Source organism: Budorcas taxicolor, chromosome 6, assembly GCF_023091745.1.
Source record: "Budorcas taxicolor isolate Tak-1 chromosome 6, Takin1.1, whole genome shotgun sequence".
NCBI classification, from domain to species: domain Eukaryota; kingdom Metazoa; phylum Chordata; class Mammalia; order Artiodactyla; family Bovidae; genus Budorcas; species Budorcas taxicolor.
In genome coordinates this window covers 81,285,052-81,306,262 of record NC_068915.1, presented here as the reverse complement: position 1 = coordinate 81,306,262, position 21,211 = coordinate 81,285,052, and the positions used below count along the sequence as shown (strand labels likewise).

At 35.1% G+C, this 21,211-nt stretch overlaps 1 protein-coding gene across 1 annotated transcript in view; it reads left to right on the top strand.

Moving 5' to 3' along the window:
• Positions 1 to 21,211, top strand: part of EPHA5 (EPH receptor A5) — a 407,527-nt gene that overhangs the window by 199,104 nt on the left and 187,212 nt on the right. The window contains exon 5 of the mRNA XM_052642307.1: positions 1,753 to 2,088. Within this exon, the coding sequence (XP_052498267.1) occupies positions 1,753 to 2,088 (336 nt within the window). The remainder of the gene's footprint in view (positions 1 to 1,752; positions 2,089 to 21,211) is intronic.

Below are 21,211 nucleotides of genomic sequence, written 5' to 3'. Positions count from 1 at the left end.
GGGTATAGTTAAGTTGGCAGGAAAAAAACTCAGAATTTTGATATCTTCTGAAGTAGACCTATTCCAAGTATACTTTACCTTTTTCTCACAAAGTAACCTGTAATATTTTGATCTCAAATTACATTTTTGCCATAATTTTCCACTATTAGAAAAGTTAAAGGCAAGAGTAAAAAGAGTTGTATTTCCATCTTAAGTATTTGTTTCAATTTAAAAGTGACTTTTATATTGGAGTGTGTGAGATTGTATGGGAATATTCACAGGATTCAACCACAACTACAGCAAAGGTAGATATTTTTTAATCAAAACTGGCAATTTTTACATTATGGAGTTCTTTAAGTGATGTTTTATGAATACTAGGTAACTTTCTTATTACTTTTAAATTTAGTCCTCAGAAGTCATGGCTTCATAAATGTTAGGTAGAAATTAATATTTACTTCTATGTTTAGAACAGAGAGCACATATTAAGATAACTAAGCTGTCATCCTGAGTAGGTTAATTTATGTCTATGAACCATTCATAGTCCATTTTATCCCCTTTTGGGAAATTTTTGCTAAGTAATTCTGAAACAAATTTAAATGTGTTTTCTCTTCAAGAACATCTGATCATATAATATTAACAGTGGACTGAAGCTGTAAGTCGGAGTATCTAAAAATCTACTCTAGAGTCAGACAATATGCAGTTAATTCTTTTATAGACACTGTTTTTTTTAGAGCATCTTTAGGTTCAGAACAAAATTAAGAGGACGATACAGAGATTCCCCATATATCTCTCATCTGCACACATTCATAGCTTGTCTCATTGTCAGCACCCCCCACCAGAGTAATGCATTGGTTACAATTGGTAGGTAACCAATTTTAGTTCTCTTTAGTCTGCTGTTTCAGAAATACAGTATTATACACGTGAATAGCATTTGCTATTTATATATAAATTTATTATGCTGATTTTTAAAGGTCCGAACACATTCATTCTTCTTAATTGTGTTTTGGAGAATTATTTTTAAAATAAGTTTCAGATTTTCAGTTAAGTAAAATGCACAGTTTTGCCGAACCACAATGTTAAAACCATATCAAAGTATGCAAAATTTTATTATAGTTTGTAATTTTGATCAACTACTTAAATTCTTTTTTTTTTTTTTTTTGGTCATATGAGGGAGGTTCCAAATTCTGTTGGTGGCTTATCAGTAGATATGCAACTTCCTTTGAGATAAACTAAGGCTGTTTTTGTTTTTCCTTTTTAATTTCTGTAGAATTTGTAGTCAAGAGCCACACTAATAAATCCTCTTTCTACCTGTACTCATTGCTTAGTAAATCCTTCATGTTTAATTCCTAGCTTTCAGGGAACAAGTATCCTTGAGGACTTAATCACGTCAATCCCCAAGGAGAATTTTTCTTTGGACTTGCCAAAGAACCTGCCACTATTTGAATACGTAATTTTATCTACATTTTTTGCATGCATAGTTTTATTCCATAATTCTTTATGTATACACTAAGCAAAACATCATATTTAATTGAACTCGTTACATTGCCAAGATAAGTCATTTCTATAGTATTTAAACCCTACTGTTGTCCCGAGAAAACTATAACAAGATTTTTCAAAGATTATTACAAATTGGTAATTCTTGCATTCTGCCCTGCTTAAAACAATGATTGCAAAGCTATTTTTTTTTTCCTTCAGGCCAGAAATTTGTGTAGTAAGCAATGCCTAATTTTATCGTCTCAAAATTTGTTTTTTTCACTTTACTTTGCAAACCAGGACCCCCCTCAGCTCCTCGGAATGCCATCTCAAATGTTAATGAAACTAGTGTCTTTCTGGAATGGATTCCTCCTGCTGACACTGGTGGAAGGAAAGATGTGTCATATTATATTGCATGCAAGAAGTGCAACTCCCATGCAGGTGTGTGTGACGAGTGTGGCGGTCATGTCAGGTACCTCCCCCAGCAAATCGGCCTGAAAAACACCTCTGTCATGGTGGTGGATCTGCTCGCTCACACAAACTATACCTTTGAGATTGAGGCAGTGAATGGAGTGTCCGACTTGAGCCCAGGAGCCCGGCAGTATGTGTCTGTAAATGTAACCACAAATCAAGCAGGTAAGTGTGATGTCAACCAAATCATGTACCTTAGGACAAGCTCTGTCAGTTATCTCCCCAGCTCAGGGCTAAGTTGCCTGAGATGTGAAAAAGAACTTCTCATTATCCAGAGGGTTAGGACTTAGAGTAGAATGAATACACCTTGAGAATTTTTTTTTTTTTTAAGTTTTAGGCAAATAAAAGCTAAAGTTTCATAGCAGACACATCTATGGACAGAAAACAAAAGATAGATTTTAGTTGAATTTTTTCATTAAAAAATATATTTATGGCTCAAATCCATTTGTGAAAAATATTTTATCTCATAATTTTGAACAGTGCAATTATTATAGCTCAGATCTACATTTTTGTTTTATTCACTTCAAGTTTTTTCTTTAATTCATTAAGGTAGCATGTAATCAGGCAGGTTTATTAGTTTGGCACCACATCTGAATTTTCTTTGCATATTAAAATAAGGTTTTCTTATTATTTCTATTATTATTATTATAAATGCATAAAACAACTTTTCTTTGGTAAATCCATTTATCAAAATTGCAATGACTGTGAGCTGTTTTACAACAACCGTACATATGAAAATATATCTGCATTCCATATGAAGAACTTGGAAATATTAAGGAGTAGGGAAAATAGTGCTGCTTGAGTGATTAATTCCCCTAAAATTTCCCCTCAAATACTTAATTTTAAGTAAATCAATATAGAGCAGTTCTTGTCTGGTAAACTAAAAATCAAGCTATGGCTTGATTAATAACTCATCCTATTATGTGGCAAGAACCATTCAAAGCCTATGAGTAGCATATCACTGGTTTTTGTCAATAACAGGTGCCTGTGTAGGAAGGGGCTTTACATGTAATGCTCCTTCTATTCCTTGGCCTCAGCTCTTAGTTCATGGGAATAAATTGGTCTCCTCTTAAGTACCTCAGGTGGACTTTGCTTGGTGAGGACTTCCTTGCCAGTAGAGCTCACAGTGTGATAGGATGTGTTTGACTGAATTAGGTCAGACTTAATTCCTGTAATGTTAGTATAAGTTTGTAGGTAGTGGAATGATCTGATTGACAAGAAAATGTTGTTTGTAATCAAGTTTTGGTCAAAATAATTTGAATTATTGGATGTGTCAGGTAAATGAAGTGGTTATCTCTTGAGAATAAGAAAAACATGTGTCATTGGGTTCATAGTTGTTTTTGACTGATAAAACTGAGAGAAACATTCAAAAGTAACCCAGAGGATACAAAGATACTTGAATTATTCACTGAGCATCATTCTAAGCACTCATGTTCTCATCCATGTGGAATGTATCCATAGCATGTTTTTTATTCCATGACGAAAAAAAAGCACTGTACACCAATATGCCACTTTCCTCAGCAATTTTTTTTTTATATTTTACTCCATTTTGTCCTTAACCTAAGGTTGAACTAATAAAAGTGCTAAGAAGAGGTAGACAAAATTAGAGAAAATTAGGTTTTCCCTCAGTATAGACTCAGCTTAGGGCATACTAGTATACATTAATTTTTCATCACAGTATCTAGATGCCACAAGTGCTCTGTGAATGTGAACTGTCTTCTCACATCAGAAAAATACTGGGATTAAACTTTTGCTTTCAGCCTTCATATGCAATCTTTCAAGCTTACTTGGTTCTACATGTGAATCTTCCATTAACATACTGAGAGCATACCGAACAATCATTAAGAATTGTAGTCCCCTGGTAGCATATTATTTAAGCTTGCATAATCTTCTTTGAATGATGTTTCTCTGATGAACTAGATAACTGTTTTTTAAATGAAATTATTAATAAATATTTGCTCCATGTGTTTTTTACTTACTGGCCTTTTAGGACTGCACGGTATGCTTTTTGATCTACAAATACTTTAAATATCAAGAAAGAATATTTTTTATCTGACTATTCAAGGCATGGCTATCATATAAAACAAACATTTGTATTGAGAGCAGAAACTTTGTTGACTTTTGATTTGGTGTTTTCCCCCCAAGTTTTCAGAGTGTACATACTGTAAAATCCTTACAAACCTACCAAAAAATAAAAAATAAAAACAACATGGAGATTTTCTCAGTGTCTGACATTTCAGACCAACTAAATATCAATTTCACAAAAATTATTGATTTCAAGTAACTCTTAGATTTAATGCCACGGTGCTGGACATTTATCAAGTACCAACATTATAGAAAGTGGGTTACAGTAGTTGGTTTTAATGTCTGAATATTTTCTCAGCCTTAAATTACAGAAAGTTATCTGTACCATATGTGGTTTTTATACAAAACTTCTTTTAACAGATTTCAACTTTAGTTTCAATCTCTATGGAGTGTTTTTTGAGAAATGGATTTATTTCTTAATCTGTTTCAAATTTATAATTTGTTCTGTCATTTTCTGATTGATTTATATTAGTGACATCAATGTGATATATGAGCAGCCCAGATTCAAAATTATGTTCAACTCGTACAAGAAAAAAATAGTAATTTTTTCAAGATAAGAATCATACGTTAATCTAGAAACTGAAATTGATTAGGTAACCCTGGCTCATCAGTCTATAAAAAGAAATAATGATTTTATGCTGAGGATAGTGATTAAATGATTAATTTATGGGTGTTTACACAGCATTTAAGACATTTTTCCAGCTATTAAATCATTATGGAGTCTAGCATTTTGCTTTTGTGAGAAGTCATCTGAATTCAAATGATACTTTTTTGCATGTAAATTAATAGTCAAGTCAAAAGATGAAGTTTTAAGGAGAGCTAAATACTACAATTAGTTGGACTTTATGGGATGGGCCTTGTAGAATTCAACAAATAGTACTGAGATTGACAAAGAATTGCAAAGTTGTTGTGGGAATTATCATGGTCAAGAAATATAAACACACATGAAGTGGGAAGATTGAGGGAGGGAAAAGTAATTTACAAAAAGGTAAAGGAATATTGTGTGTGAGAAGGGGAAATGATAGGAAAAAATTTGAATACATAAATTATATAAAGAACGTTAACGGTCGAATTGCAAAGTGGATAAAATCATAGATAATACAAACCATGCTTTATTAAGCTCAAACTTAGAAAAAGAATAAACTTCATGGAGCTCCTCAGGTTTTCTAGTGATTTGGAAAAATTGATGTATAAAATTTTTTTTTTACAGAAAATGCATTTAGATTATTTACCTGACAACACTTCTATTGTTCATTCCTATTGTATTATCATTTATTTTGTCTTACTAGTTAGGTCATCAAAAATATAACTGCTAGGTAGATGGATAGGTAGATGGAGAGTGATATGTCAACATAGTATGAAAATTAAAAATCCCATTGAAAACAGTTATAGTAAATGTTTCACTATCAGCTCACAAAAGAGTGTGCATTTATCATATTCCTCTATAAACTTATTTTGTAGGGTTTTACTTTAAAATAATTTTGCACTGGGCATACTTTATCAAAAACTAAATCATGACACTTTTAATATATACAAATGTATATCTTATCCTCAGAACAAAAAGCTCATCCCAACTAAAAAACCAAAAGTATTCATACCTTAATAAGCCCAGGTACAGAATCTTAATTCTGAACTAAAATAGATCAAATTTTAATTGTTTTGAATTAGTATTAGACTCTTTGACTTTTTCATCAGAGGGCTAGATTAACATGATATGAGTTACAAATTGTAACAAACATTTTGGAGGGAATGTCCCAACCTGTCCCAGACTATCAGAAATATCACTAAGAAAGGTGATTCCTTTATTTTGAAAGGTTTTATTTCTTGATTCTTCCAAGGCATCTGGGGGCATGGTAAGTCCATTTCATCAGGTACTTTCAGTTTGATGCAGTTCCCATAGTTGTTCAGAATGGTGTCTTACAGTATGTGGCGATGCCCGGGGTTGAAACTAAATTATGCCGAAGAGTCGGAAATTTAAGAGAATGCTGATGGTAAAAGCACACAAGTGTTCTGAGAAGAGGGAAACAAATATTTTTTGTTGATCTCTGTTTATTGAGATGTTGAAAAATAAGTCCATTGTCACTTGCTCGATCATTACTATAATTCTGAGTGTCTTTTTTTACTTTCTTCTGTGGAGAGAGCTTACTCTCTATCTTTGTAACCAGTTCAGTTCAGTTGAGTCGCTCAGTCGTGTTCGACTCTTTGCGACCCAATGAATCACAGCATGCCAGGTCTCCCTGTTCATCACCAACTCCCAGAGTTCACTCAAACTCACGTCCATCGAGTCAGTGATGCCATCCAACCATTTCATCCTCTGTCGTCCCCTTCTCCTCCTGCCCCCAATCCCTCCCAGCATCAGAGTCTTTTCCAATGAGTCAACTCTTTGCATGAGGTGGCCAAAGTACTGGAGTTTCAGCTTTAGCATCAGTCCTTCCAAAGAACACCAGGACTGATCTCCTTCAGAATGGACTGGTTGGATCTCCTTGCAGTCCAAGGGAATCTCAAGAGTGTTCTCCAGCACCACAGTTCAAAAGCATCAATTCTTCGGCGCTCAGCTTTCTTCACAGTCCAACTCACACATCCATACATGACCACTGGAAAAACCATAGCCTTGACTAGATGGACCTTTGTTGACAAAGTAATGTCTCTGCTTTTGAATATGCTATCTAGGTTGGTCATAACTTTTCTTCCAAGGAGTAACCGTCTTTTAATTTCATGGCTGCAATCATCATCTGCAGTGATTTTGGAGCCCCCAAAAATAAAGTCTGACACTGTTTCCACTGTTTCCCCATCTATTTCCCATGAAGGGATGGGACCAGATGCCATGATCTTCGTTTTCTGAATGTTGAGCTTTAAGCCAACTTTTTCACTCTCCTCTTTCACTTTCATCAAGAGGCTTTTTAGTTTCTCTTCACTTTCTGCCATAAGGGCGGTGTCATCTGCATATCTGAGGTAATTGATATTTCTCCTGGCAATCTTGATTCTAGCTTGTGCTTCTTCCAGCCCAGCGTTTCTCATGATGTACTCTGCATAGAAGTTAAATAAGCAGGGTGACAATATACAGCCTTGATGGACTCCTTTTCCTATTTGGAGCCAGTCTGTTGTTCCATGTCCAGTTCTAACTGTTGCTTCCTGACCTGCATATAGATTTCTTAAGAGGCAGGTCAGGTGGTCTGGTATTCCCATCTCTTTCAGAATTTTGCACAGTTTATTGTGATCCACACAGTCAAAGGTTTTGGCATGGTCAATAAAGCAGAAATAGATGTTTTTCTGGAACTCTCTTGCTTTTTCCATGATCCAGCGGATGTTGGCAATTTGATCTCTGGTTCCTCTGCCTTTTCTCAAACCAGCTTGAACATTAGGAAGTTCATGGTTCATGTATTACTGAAGCCTGGCTTGGAGAATTTTGAGCATTAATTTACTAGCTTGTGAGATGAGTGCAATTGTTTGTCTTCTATATAGACTAAACAAGATAATTTAAATTTGCATGTAGGTAATACTCAATTTTTGTACTTTATATATTTTTTATGGTGGCAGTAACTGCTGTATTCCCCCACAGATCCACTAGGTGTGTGTGTTTACTCTTTTGGTGGGAGGAAGAGTAAAAAGAGGAAGCTCTATGTTTTAGTTTAGTTTGGTCATTACCGTAGTTTCACAGCTTTTACTGCATGGGGCTCAGAGACAAAGAGATTGTTTATAGTTGAAGAGAAATCTTCCAAGTATACACCTATGACTGGTGAAATAAAGAATTGAATGGAGGCATCAATGTGCCAGTTGTAATGTGGGCTCAGGACAAAATCTCATTCATCACATTACCATCGTAGCCTCCACTCATCATGGTTTCTTAGGGGTATTTTGGATCCACAGAGATTAGTGTTAGCTCTATAATCTGTTAAATGTATATTCTATATCCTAGTTTCTAAATCTAAATTTATATCTTGAAATCTAAAATTTACAATCCGGGTGGTAACCACCCCCTCACTTATCTAGAAATGCCCAGAGATTTCTCTCAGATAAGCTGAAAAGGAAATGTACAATATTAATATATGTTACTATTGTACAGTCCTCCATAAGGACAGTCAATTTTGTCTTTATTTAATAAGGTAAATGAACTTACTCAGGTCTGGGTGTTGGTGAGACACCATAACTAACTAGGTCACTGAATTTTGATTTGTATTTCTTAGACCTTAATATCAGTAGTGGTATAGATGAGAGGGTCCATTATTTCAGTTGCTTAATGCCTTGGTGCTAGACTTTTTACCATTCACATTTTCACCTATTATGAAATTCATGTCCACTTTCTTTCTAGTGGTAAAGTGCTACCAGTTGGTCTCTGCCATATCTGATCCCTAAGAAATTAAGAAATCATTTCGCTTCATCATCAACCTCTGTGTTCTCCTGAAAAGAGAAATTTTAGAGATTTTGGTTATAAAAGTGGCAGTTTTCATCAATTTATTTCTTATAATTACAGTGAAAAACATGTCTTCTGAGTCCTTTCTGAAGTTGTAATTAGTGGATAGTTTCATAGGTCTTGGCAAATAAATATATTTCAGTGTTCCTATTTTAGTAGGGCATTTAATTCCTTCTTCATTAAAACAAGGAATTCTTAGTATCTGAACTATAAAAACATAGTTCACCTTTCAAATCCAGATCTTGGTCAACTAATTGAACAAGCATTTAGCATTTGTGCTAGCTAGCTACCTAGAGAAGCAGATTGGATCTCTAATCATGCATTTATACCAGCTTGAATTAAATTGTTTCTCACTGTTCTGTAAGAAACACATAAAATCCATTTTCACACACATATTCCATATGCTTCTGCATATTTAAGTTATAGAGTTTTGTGAGACATATTCAGGAAGTTTTTTTTCCCCAGCATTGACTGCATAATTGACTCCCAAGAGGATGTTGGGATCTTGAGTTCAGATGGAGTAAATAAGTTTGAGCAAAAAGACAAATACTTCCTTTTATCACTTAATGATCTTAGATAAGGTATTGAAGACATCAAGGAATAGCTTCCTCAGCCAGGTGTGGAAGAACTTAATGGTAGTAAGAGAGACTCAGTAAGTTTTAGAAGCTGAGAATATTTTCAGTCATCTGTTTTCTCCCCCATATCCACAGTCCAATGCTCAGGATTTCATGTTTTCCAATCAGTGGCTTCATTTTCTCATAAGGCAAGGCAATAAATCCATAATTTTAGCAGTTCAGGAATTCTGTGGTCTAAGACTTGGTTTTTGATGCACAGTTCTGTCATCCTAAGAGGACATGAGATATTTATAGCATGAAGACTCTGATCATCTCAATATGAATTGAACAGAGAAATTTAAACTTTGAGACACTAATTTTACCTTTTTAAATTCTGCAGTGCAACCAAACTCATCCTGTCCCGCCTATATTTCTTGTTTTTTCTCATGCTTTTATAGTACTGAGTGAAACTGAAAGTCGCTCCGTTGCATCCAGCTCTTTGCAACCCTATAGACTATAGCTCACAAGGCTCCTCTATCTATGGAATTCTCCAGGCAAAAAAATGGCATGGATTGCCATAACCTTCTCTAGGGCACTTTCCTGACCCAAGGGTGATCCCAGGTCTCCCTCGTTGCAGGCAGATTCTTTACCTACTGAGCCACCATGGGCAAGACTAAAGCAGATGAAATTTGGTCACCAAAGATCTCTTCAAGAATCCCTTTATTTGCAGTGATCAGAGGTGGTAAGACACAGCCACTATATGTCCGCTGTTGTTATATTAAAACTAGCAACATCCTTTAAAAACTACATATGTTCTTGCTACACTGAAATTTAACCAGTCGAATCACAGGTCCAAACTCCCATTCTTTTAAGACTTTTGCCTGCAACACTTCTCTTTTGGGAACATTTTTTAGGTTTTAATGTCAATTTTCTTAGTTGTAAACAAAATTTACTCTAAGTGGTTTAAACAGAAGAGGCCTGCAATAAAGGGTATTAAGTGGCTTATACAATCATTGAGAAAAATAGTTTCAAAGATAAGGGCTAAGTTTCAGGAGAAATGCCCAGTACTCTACCACAGATCTGGCTTAATGAAGCAAAACATGGCTACTGCAGCTGTCAAGCAATAAATGACAGGCACTTAACCTTACTGCAATTGTTGCTGCCATTAGTAGCATACTACTTCAGAATCTCTAACTTGAAACTGCTGAAAAATCTTCAGATTTGCCACCATATTAAAACTATGATATCCATGAATTTGTTCAATTTGAATTAAAATTTCTGCCTGTATTTAACCAAGTTACCTCCATTATTCTGAAGAAATATGTTTTTTCAAGTAAGATTTGTCCATCCTATGTTTCTCTCTCACTTCCTCTTCCATTCCTGCCTCCTGCTCTTTGTTCTTTCCCCCTCCATCCTTCCTTTCTTCACTCTTTCCTTCCATTGTTCTTTCTTTCCTTTGTTCTGTATTTTCTTTTTACTTCAGGTGATGAGAGTTAATGATATCTCTTAACTCAAACATGGCACATTACCATGTTTGAACTATGCAAGGTCCTCCTGTGGTTTATATATTGATATTTTTTAGGTACTGCTTTTATCCTAAATCCTTTTGCCATTTTCCTAAACAGTACCCTTTACATGGATTGCTTATTTCTCTGCATAAGTATTCTTATTAAAAATTTATTTAGTATTGGATGCATAGGTTTTTAATTTCACATAAATATTATATTACATATTAGTCACTCAGTCGTGTCCGACTTTTTGCGACCTCATGGACTGTAGCCCACCAGCTCCTCTGTCCATGGGATTCTCTAGGCAAAAATACTGGAGTGGGTTGCCATTTCCTCCTCCAGGGAATTTCACGTAATAGTTATATTAAATGTCTCATTCTGACAACTAATTTTTTTTCACCATAATAAAAATGTTTTCTAGATCCACTTAATGTTGTTTTTGCCATCCAGTGAGCTTTCATACATCCACTGCACTTTACATACCAGTTCATCAGGGACAGAGACCCAGATCCTCTGACTACCCAATTTGTGAGCATTCTTTATGCAATTTAAAGCCTTAATGTAGTGATTTTCACTCAGTTAATATCTATGAAACAGAGTAATGCTTAGTACATAATAGTGAGTGAAGTCGCTCAGTTGTGTCTGACTCTTTGCGACCCCATGGACTGTAGCCTATCATCAGGCTCCTCCATCCATGGGATTTTCCAGGCAAGAGTGCTGAAGTGGATTGCCATTTCCTTCTCCAGGAGATCTGCCTGACCCAGGAATTGAACCCAGGTCTCCCGCATTGCAGGCAGACATTGATAAATGTTACTATAGTAGTTTATACAAAACTTTTCAACTGTGTGAGTACATGGAAAAGTTTCTCAGGTGGTGCTAGTGGTAAAGAACCCACCTGTCAATACAGAAGACATAAAAGACATGGGTTCGATCCTTGGGTCAAGAAGATCCCCTGGGGGAGGGCATTGCAGTCCACTCCAGTGTTCTTACCTGGAGGATCCCATGGACAGAAAAGCCTGGTGGGCTACAGTCTATAGGGTCACAAAGAGTCGAACACAACTGAAGTGACTTAACATGTACACATAGATGAGATAAATAAGGCTTTCCAGGTATCTCAGTAGTAAAGAATCCATTTGCCAGTGCAGGAGAAGCAGGAGACGCAGATTCTGTCTCTGGGTTGGGAAGATCCCCTGGAGAAGGAAATAACAACCCACTCAAGTATTCCTGGGGCTCAAGTATTCTTTGGGGCTTCCCCGGTGGCTCAGATGGTAAAACATCTGTCTGCAATGCAGGAGACCCGTGTTCGATCCCTGGGTTGGAAAGATCCCCTGGAGAAGGCGATGGCATCCCACTCCAGTACTCTTGCCTGGAACATCCCATGGACGGAAAAGCCTGGTAGGCTACAGGCCATGGGGTCGTGAAGAGTCAGACACGACTGAGCGACCTCACTTTCACTTTTCACTTTCTTTCAAGTATTCTTACCTGGAAAATCCCATGGACAGTGGAGCCTGGCAGGCTGCAATTGATGGGGTCACAAAGAGTTGGACACAACTTAGCGCCTGAATACACACATGAGATAAATAGGTTTTAGACTTTATGAGTATTGTATAGACAAACTCACTGGTGAAGTAAAATGGAAGAGAAAAATAAAGTGAAAAATAACATAGAATCAGTGATGCCTCAGGTAACAACAACCAAAAAAACCTACTTCAAGCTTATAGGAATAATTAGTGAAATTTAATTTTTCCAATGATGACTCTATCTTCAATGATTTCTTAAAATACTGAGTTTTATATTAGCATTGAAATTTTTCAAATTCAGTAAAATACCTAGAACAATTAACATAAGGAAATAAGCAGCGAAACAGCATCAAAAGTAAGAGCAATACTTTGTATATAGAAAACAGTCACATGATTTTTGTTTTTATCAAAATGTATTTGGACAAAGACAAAATTTTTAGCTACATTATTTCTATTTAAAGATGAATATTGATTTCAGTTCTTGAAGTTTCTAAGGAAGACTATCTAGAGACAAAAAAATAATATTTTCTGTAATTACATATCATGAATATCTCTTCATTGGTGTCATATTGATTTTCTGTGACCCAGGTTAGTGTACTCATTATGGCTACCAACAAAAATCCTTTAATTTTACTGACTGCAACTGCCCATTTCCATTGAAACTTGGCTTAAGTGAGGCACACATTCTGAGCTTTTCCTATGCTTATTTCTGCTTGGAAAACACAGTTCAAAGATGAGACACTAATGTAATGAATTTGTCCATATTTCACTTCTGGTTTATTTAATAAGGATTAGCAGATGGGGGTGGAATATTTTGAGAAATCATCAAAGTACTTTTTTTGGTTCACTGGCAAGAATCTTTCTAGAGACTCCTCTGGTTTCTAAAAAGACACTTCAGGGACTTCTGTTCCCTCTCTTTCTCTCTCTGATCTACTGTGGTAACAATGACAAAGATGATCGGTGATGGCTAGCATGTTTCAGCACTTACAGTGTGCATATTGCTATGCAAAGAACTTTATTTGCTTTTTCTTATTTAATTCTAGCAATATCTTCGTGACATAATATTATTATTATTCCCATTTTTAGGATGAAGAAACTGAAGTTTAAAGATGTGAAGTGATTTGCCCAAGGTCACAAATCTAGTAAGTGAGGGAATAGGAATCTAAACCAGGAAATTCTTACTCTAGAACTAGTGTGCTTAAATCACTAGTCAGTATTGCTATTTCCTCTGCTTGAAGCCTGTTTCTTATTAGTCATCATTGTCCTAGATAGCTCAGTCTTCAGATCTGCTTAAATCACTGTTTTCTTAAGAAAAGTTTTCCCTGCTGTACAGTTTGGGCTTTCCTCTCTAATGTAAACTGGAGTACACGCAATATAAGTATGTGTTTTCTTATCTATTTTCTGGAATCTCCCCCTGGGAATCATAATAGTGCCTAGAACCTGTGTTTCTTAAGATATTTTTTAGAAAAATGAGTTGAATTGTTTATTATTTTAATTAATGTTGTAATTTCAGTTATTGGTGTGATGTGTAATATGTTTAAATTCTTTTTGGAATTCTTCAAATGCCAAAATTTTTGCTTTCTTATTTATGTTAGATGCATCTCCCCATCCCATCTCTTTTAAATTAAGGACCCAGACACAGAGTCCTAATTGTAATACACAGGTTTAGGTGTTCCAAAACTCTGAAATAAGACATTATTATTTAAAGTCTACTGCCTAGCTGACTTTCCTACTTTCTTAATCTCTGTTTCTTTAGACACTCTATAATCTTGACAAAAAGATTCACTGTGAATGGCTGAACTCATTCCAGAGAGAAATTTTGTATAATGAATACTATGCTGCTTAAGAGCAATGCATAGTCTTTTCAATCTGTAGCGTATTTATGGACTCATGGACTGCACAGCCTGGATTTTTGATTCAGTGTATCCAAGGGAGGGTCCAAAAATATGCATTTTTTAACACACACACACATCTTGCTGCAGGGTGTTCAGCCCACATTTGAGAAAAATTATGCTTACAGGAGGTTGATATTTGTTTCATGTTCCTCCTCTCTAGTGAGATGGTAACACCTTTTAATCTGAATTCCTTGATGTTGCTTTTCTAAAAAGCTCTTTAGAAAATACCTGCTGACATTCTATATATACACCAGCAATGATTTTGTTAATACTATTCTCTTTCTCACTAATGTAGGTACCCTGTTCTGCTTACTATTCACTTGGAAGCTTTTAAACTAGCTTTGTGTAATTCTTATTGTAAACTCACTCCCTATTTAGCAGAATAGTGCTCAAAAATCCATTTCCAATGTGAACTATCAAGTATTCTCATGGTTGAGTACAGAATTGTAGCAACTCAGCATTTGAAATGTTCACTGATTCATCTCATTGGCATGTATGCTAAGAACTTATTTGCATAAAGATAGATATTATAAATTGATATGGATAACATATCAGTTTGTTTAAAACCTCTCTGAAGTGCTCTTGCTCTCAAGAGTAAGAGCTCCTGCTTCCTTGTGAACAAAGTTGTGAAAGCATTGCCAGTGACCTGATGTAGCATAAGCATGAAGACACAGATGTGAAATCATGTTTAAGTCAAGCATATGCATGAGTCCTCTATTAGGTTCTAAATGAAGTTTACTTAGAATACTAAAACGTTTTTTGCACAGTGTGCTGAAATGACTTGTTCATGTGATTTTTCTGAAATTGACTGCCATTCATTCAAACATTATTTATTCAACACCTTCTGCATTAATTATACTTTATTGAGCATTCTGAAAGATATAAAAGCAGTTTAAAAAGTCCATCCTACTCCAACCCTAGAAGTGTATTTTTCCTCAGAAGAAGTAAAGAATTGAAGAATAAAGTCTAATAAAATAAAATGAGAATTAATGATCACTTGGCTATTAAGGTCAGCAGCAATAGCATCAAATATGAATTGACTTATTGACTTCACATTTTTCTCTGTATTTTGCTTCCTTTATCTCGTATGCATATCTATAGAGGCATTTATTCAAATCCACTTAGGATATATAGTTGCATTTATTAAAAAAAAAAAGATACACTATTTTGTAACTGCCCTTATATCTATTTTAATAGACATGCCTAGTTTGGTGAACATAATGCCAGCATAATCAATCTGTGTTGATAATGACCTATTATTGAATGATACAGTAACACAAAATGAACTGAGAAAAAAGTATCTTAAGATTTTTGACTATTGGGAGTATTTTAATTTATTCTGTGACATCTAATTTTATTAATATTTGACAGTCCATTTAATGCTTTATTGGAATTCAGTCAGAGCAAATTACTGATTTTGTAGCTTGGCACAAAGACACCAATATCTTCTTTGTCAAAACAAGCATCAAGCTTGAGGAATTTATTTGAAGATGTGAAATATTTTCCATTAAAATTACTTTGAGTGCTGGCTTTTGATCTCACTTTTTATAAATTTCTTCCATTAGTAAGAAAAGAGAGGCTAGTTTGTTGAATTTTCAAGCCTGAAAGGCCTGAGGATATGACCTGTACTGCAAACCGATGCTTAAACTGCATCTCAAGCAATGATTTCCCTTAGGCAAATCATTTGATTTGAACCAAAAACAAATACAATATTATTCCAACCAACGTGTCTCTCTGCTTTTATTATATCTATGTATTTAAAGTATATGAATTTAGAGGATGTCTTTCTATTTTTTAAACAATCATTATTTTTCCCTAATGAAGTAGCAAATGACATTTAAAGGTGAAAAAATTCATTATTTTATAAATTACTAAAGTTTCAGGCTATAACTTCTGTCATCAGCCATCTGCCCATATTAATAAGACCTCACTTGTTATTGCTTATGCTTAATTAACCCTTTATATGGTGAGATATAGAAAGATATAGTTGTCTTTCAGACGAGTCCTTTGTAGACAGTAAATCAGTAGTGTTTTAAAGTTATTATTGGTAGTAATGGACATGGTGGTAGTAGTTTAGTGGTATACAGTATTCCCCCCTTACCTGCAGAGAATGCATTCCACAACCCCCAGTAGATATCTAAACCCTTGGATAGTATGGAGCCCTGTACAGATATACTGTGTTTTTCCTATATGTACATATCTATGATAAAATTTAATTTATAAATTAGGCACAGTAAGAGATTAATGGCAATAACTCAATAGTAGAACAGTTATAACAAAATACTATAATAAGAGTTATATCAATATAAACTCTCTCTTAAAATATCTTATTGTACTGTACAAATCTTTCATTTTTTGTGATGATATGAGATGATAAAATGCCTTTTTTGATGAGATAAAATGAATGACCTAGGCATTGTGATGTGGCATTAGGCTGCTATTAACCTTCTGATGACCTAGCCGAAGGAAGATCATCTGCCTTAGGTAGTCCTGGATCATTTAGCATTAAAGATGTGGATTTCTGGATGTCAAGAGCAGAGGATGTCAATGGTTAGAAATCCTAGGTGAGATGGAGCAGGTCAGTGCAAGATTTTATTAATATCACACTACTCGGAACAGTGGGAAATTAAAAATTTATGAAATGTTAATTTCTGGAATTTTCCATTGAATGTCTTTGAACTGATGTTGACTAGGGGTGTCTGAAACCATGAAAAGTGAAAATGTAGGAAAGCTTGTGGGGTGGATACTACTCTATTTTTGTTTTGGTTAACTTCACACCATTAAATTTTATGTATAAGGATAAAGGGCTTCCCTGGAGCGAAGATAAAGGATTCAAAGAGTAAATGAATAATTTTAAACATTTTCCAATAAGATGTTAATACTGATACTTTTCCTGCATGCTCAGTCATGTCCAATTGGTACACTTAGAGGGAGCTAAACAGTCAGACTTTAAACGGGATTTAAGTCTATTTTTCCATGGATTTGGACTAGAAATATTAGTGACTTGCCTCCTGAAACTATGAAATCGCACACTTACATAATTGGTAGGTATCATGTAGTTTATATTTTTTTCCTCTACTTTCTAAAGCACTATTTCTAGTACTACCATTACTTTTTCTTTACAGAAAAAAAAAAAAAATCTAACACTGTATGTCACTATGCTGCTTTTAGTGAAGATAGTATTCATAAGCTTTGTTATTACAAGATAGCAAAGAAAATAAATGTTATATTAAGCCTTTAGAAAATCCCTTGCAGGCTTCTTTAGTTACCTCCACATAAGATGAGGTTATTCAGCTCAACACTGTATGAACTTTGAAAAGAACTAACCATACTGTCTTGAAAAAAAAAATAAACTGTTATTTTGTTAGAAAGTCACATCAGTGATGCAACTAGACTCTAGTTTAACAACAGTCTACTTTCCCTCAATTTTATTATTTGTTTTTGTCTTAGTAATATCAATAGTTTTTTTATATTTAATCAGAATTTATTTAAAAAATTTTATTTTAAATTATTATTTTCTTTCTTTCTTTATTATTATTTTATTTTACTTTACAATATTGTATTGGTTTTGCCACACATCAACATGAATCCACCACGGGTGTACACTTGTTCCCAATCTCGAAACCCCCTCCCCCCCGCCACACCATCCCTCTGAATCATCCCAGTGCACCAGCCAAAAGCATCCTGCACCCTGCATCGAACCTAGACTGGTGATTTGTTTCTTATGTGATATTATACATGTTTCAATACCATTCTCCCAAATCATCCCACCCTCTCCCTCTCCCTCAGAGTCCAAAAGTCCGTTCTATACATCTGTGTCTCTTTTGCTGTCTCACATACAGGGTTATCCTTACCATCTTTCTAAATTCCATATATATGCGTTAGTATACTGTATTGGTGTTTTTCTTTCTGGCTTACTTCACTCTGTATAATCGGCTCCAGTTTCATCCACCTCATTAGAATTGATTCAAATGTATTCTTTTTAATGGCTAATACTCCTTTGTGTATATGTACCACAGTTTTCTTATCCATTCATCTGCTGATGGACATCTAGGTTGCTTCCATGTGCTGGCTATTATAAACAGTGCTGTGATGAACATTGGGGTACACGTGTCTCTTTCAATTCTGATTTCCTTGGTGTGTATGCCCAGCAGTGGGATTGCTGGGTCATAAGGCAGTTCTATTTCCAGGTTTTTAAGGAATCACCAGACTGTTCTCCATAGTGGCTGTACTAGTTTGCATTCCCACCAACAGTGTAAGAGGGTTCCCTTTTCTCCACACCCTCTACAGCATTTATTGCTTGTAGACTTTTGGATCACAGCCATTCTGACTGGTGTGAAATGGTACCTCATTGTGGTTTTGATTTGCATTTCTCTGATAATGAGTGATGTTGAGCATCTTTTCATGTGTTTGTTAGCCATCTGTATGTCTTCTTTGGAGAAATGTCTATTTAGTTCTTTGGCCCATTTTTTGATTGGGTCGTTTATTTCTCTGGAGTTGAGCTGCAGGAGTTGCTTGTATATTTTTGAGATTAGTTGTTTGTCAGTTGCTTCATTTGCTATTATTTTCTCCCATTCTGAAGGCTGTCTTTTCACCTTGCTTATAGTTTCCTTTGTTGTTCAGAAGCTTTTAAGTTTAATTAGGTCCCATTTGTTTATTTTTGCTTTTATTTACAATATTCTGAGAGGTGGGTCATAGAGGATCCTTCTGTGAGTTATGTCAGAGAGTGTTTTGCCTATGTTCTCTAGGAGTTTTATAGTTTCTGGTCTTACGTTTAGATCTTTAATCCATTTTGAGTTTATTTTTGTGTATGATGTTAGAAAGTAATCTAGTTTCAGAAGTTTTGGCCACAGCAATCAGAGCAGAAAAAGAAATAAAAGGAATCCAAATTGGAAAACAAAAAGTAAAACTCTCACTGTTTGCAGATGGCATGATCCTCTACGTAGAAAACCCTAAAGACTCTACCAGAAAAGTACTAGAGCTAATCAATGAATATAGTAAAGTTGCAGGATATAAAATCAACACACAGAAATCCCTTGCATTCCTTTACACTAATGATGAGAAAATAGAAAAAGAAATTAAGGAAACAATCCATTCACCATTGCAACAAAAATAATAAAATACTTAGGAATATATCTACCTAAAGAAACTAAAGACCTAGTTATAGAAAACTGTAAAACACTGGTGAAAGAAATCAAAGAGGACACTAATAGATGGAGAAATAGACCATGTTCATGGATCGGAAGAATCAATATAGTGAAAATGAGTATACTACCCGAAGCAATCTATAGATTCAGTGTAATCCCTATCAAGCTACCAGCGGTATTTTTCACAGAGCTATAACAAATAATTTCACAATTTGTATGGAAATACAAAAAACCTCGAATAGCCAAAGCAATCTTGAGAAAGAAGAATGGAACTGGAGGAATCAACCTGCCTGACTTCAGGCTCTACTACAAAGCCACAGTCATCAAGACAGTATGGTACTGGCACAAAGACAGAAATATAGATCAATGGAACAAAATAGAAAACCCAGAGATAAATCCACACACCTATGGACACCTTATCTTCGACAAAGGAGGCAAGAATATACAATGGATTAAAGACAATCTCTTTAACAAGTGGTGCTGGGAAAACTGGTCAACCACTTGTAAAAGAATGAAACTATTTTAAATTCTTAATTGAATATTCCTTAAACTTACTTTAAATATACTGGCAATAATGGTAATGATGGTTATAGCAAAAACACATATCACTAGGTGCTAAGTTCTAGTTTTATAGAGATATGTTAACTAAATTTTCTAGCAAAATATCTAAAATATTTTTGGTAAAATTGAAGATAGAGACAAGGTTTGCCTTTTATCCCTGAATCTGGTCCTCTTTACCAAATAGCTATTAAATAGCCTTTCCATTCTTCACATTCATCCAGTCCTGACCTTTTGTATTGAAAAACTCAAGGTATTTCAGATTTTCTCTAATCCAACCATGGCTTTGGTATTTTAAATATCCTATACAAGAGTTTAATTATCCTATATATGAAATACATCATATATGTATTTTTTCTTACATAATATTTTCTAAAATACAAAAAACCAAAGGCATCACCCAGTATCTTATTTTCTTCTCACACTAGCTCATTGAACTATGTAACTTGTATCCCTATTTTACACATTATTTCCTATGTTAACAGATTATGTATTTAAACTCATAGTTGTTTGGCTCCACAGCAACCAAAAGGCTTCAGATAATATAAATTCAACTAGAATGCACTTAAGCAATGCAGGGAATATATTTTATCATTGGAAAGCACACGTTTTAGAAACTATTTTATCATGGATCTCACTCCATGTCTCTGAGATTTTAGAGCCTGATCCTCCTCTTGGTTTGTTTTGACTCAAGATGGAATTATCTTATGGTACCAAATGGCTGAAGCAATTCCAGACATTAGTTGTGTATAACACACCATACAAGAAGGAAAGAAAATTTCTCTTCCTCAATTTATCAGCTAAAAGTCCTAGACTTCAAGTGCAAAGACAAAATGAGAGAGAGATACCACAGAATCCATCACTGTGATGAGGTGTTGGGAATAGATAGGCTGGCTCATTCCCCATGGGCTCCCCTAAGGATGTCCTCAGGGTCCTTATCACTAACCCAGATGTAGAGTCAGTCCCATCAAAACTCTTAAGAAAACTGTAGCACAGTAAAGGGTAGATAGATGGATTTGAGGAATAAAACTTAGTTTTTTTAATATACACCAATGAAAGTGAAAGTGCAGTCACTCAGTCGTGTCCTACTCTTTGTTACGCCATGAACTGTAGCCTACCAGGCTTCTCCATCCATGGCATTCTCCAAGCAAGAATACTGGAGTGGGTTACCATTCCCTTCTCCACATACACCTATATGAACCCATGATTCAGTTATTTCCAACCCATTCCATTGCTAACGCTTTGATTAAACTACTGTTATTTTAAATGATTATGATAGTCTCCTCATGAATGCCTTTGCTTACCCTTGGACTTCCCGAGTTTATTTTCTGCAAAACAGCCACAGGTATCTCTGGAAAAAACATCAAATGATACCAGTTCCCAGCTCAGAATTTTCTCATGACTCCTTTTATCTTTCTCAGAGTAAATGACACTGACCTGAAGGATCTATAGGATCTTTCTTTGCCTATAGGATCTTTCTTTGGCTGACCTCATCTCCCTGTACTTTCTCATTTACTCACTTTACCAGGTATGCTTGCCTCCTTGTTAATCATTGAAATTTCCATGTATGTTTACATCTCAGGACTTTTCTTCTTCCTATTACTTATACC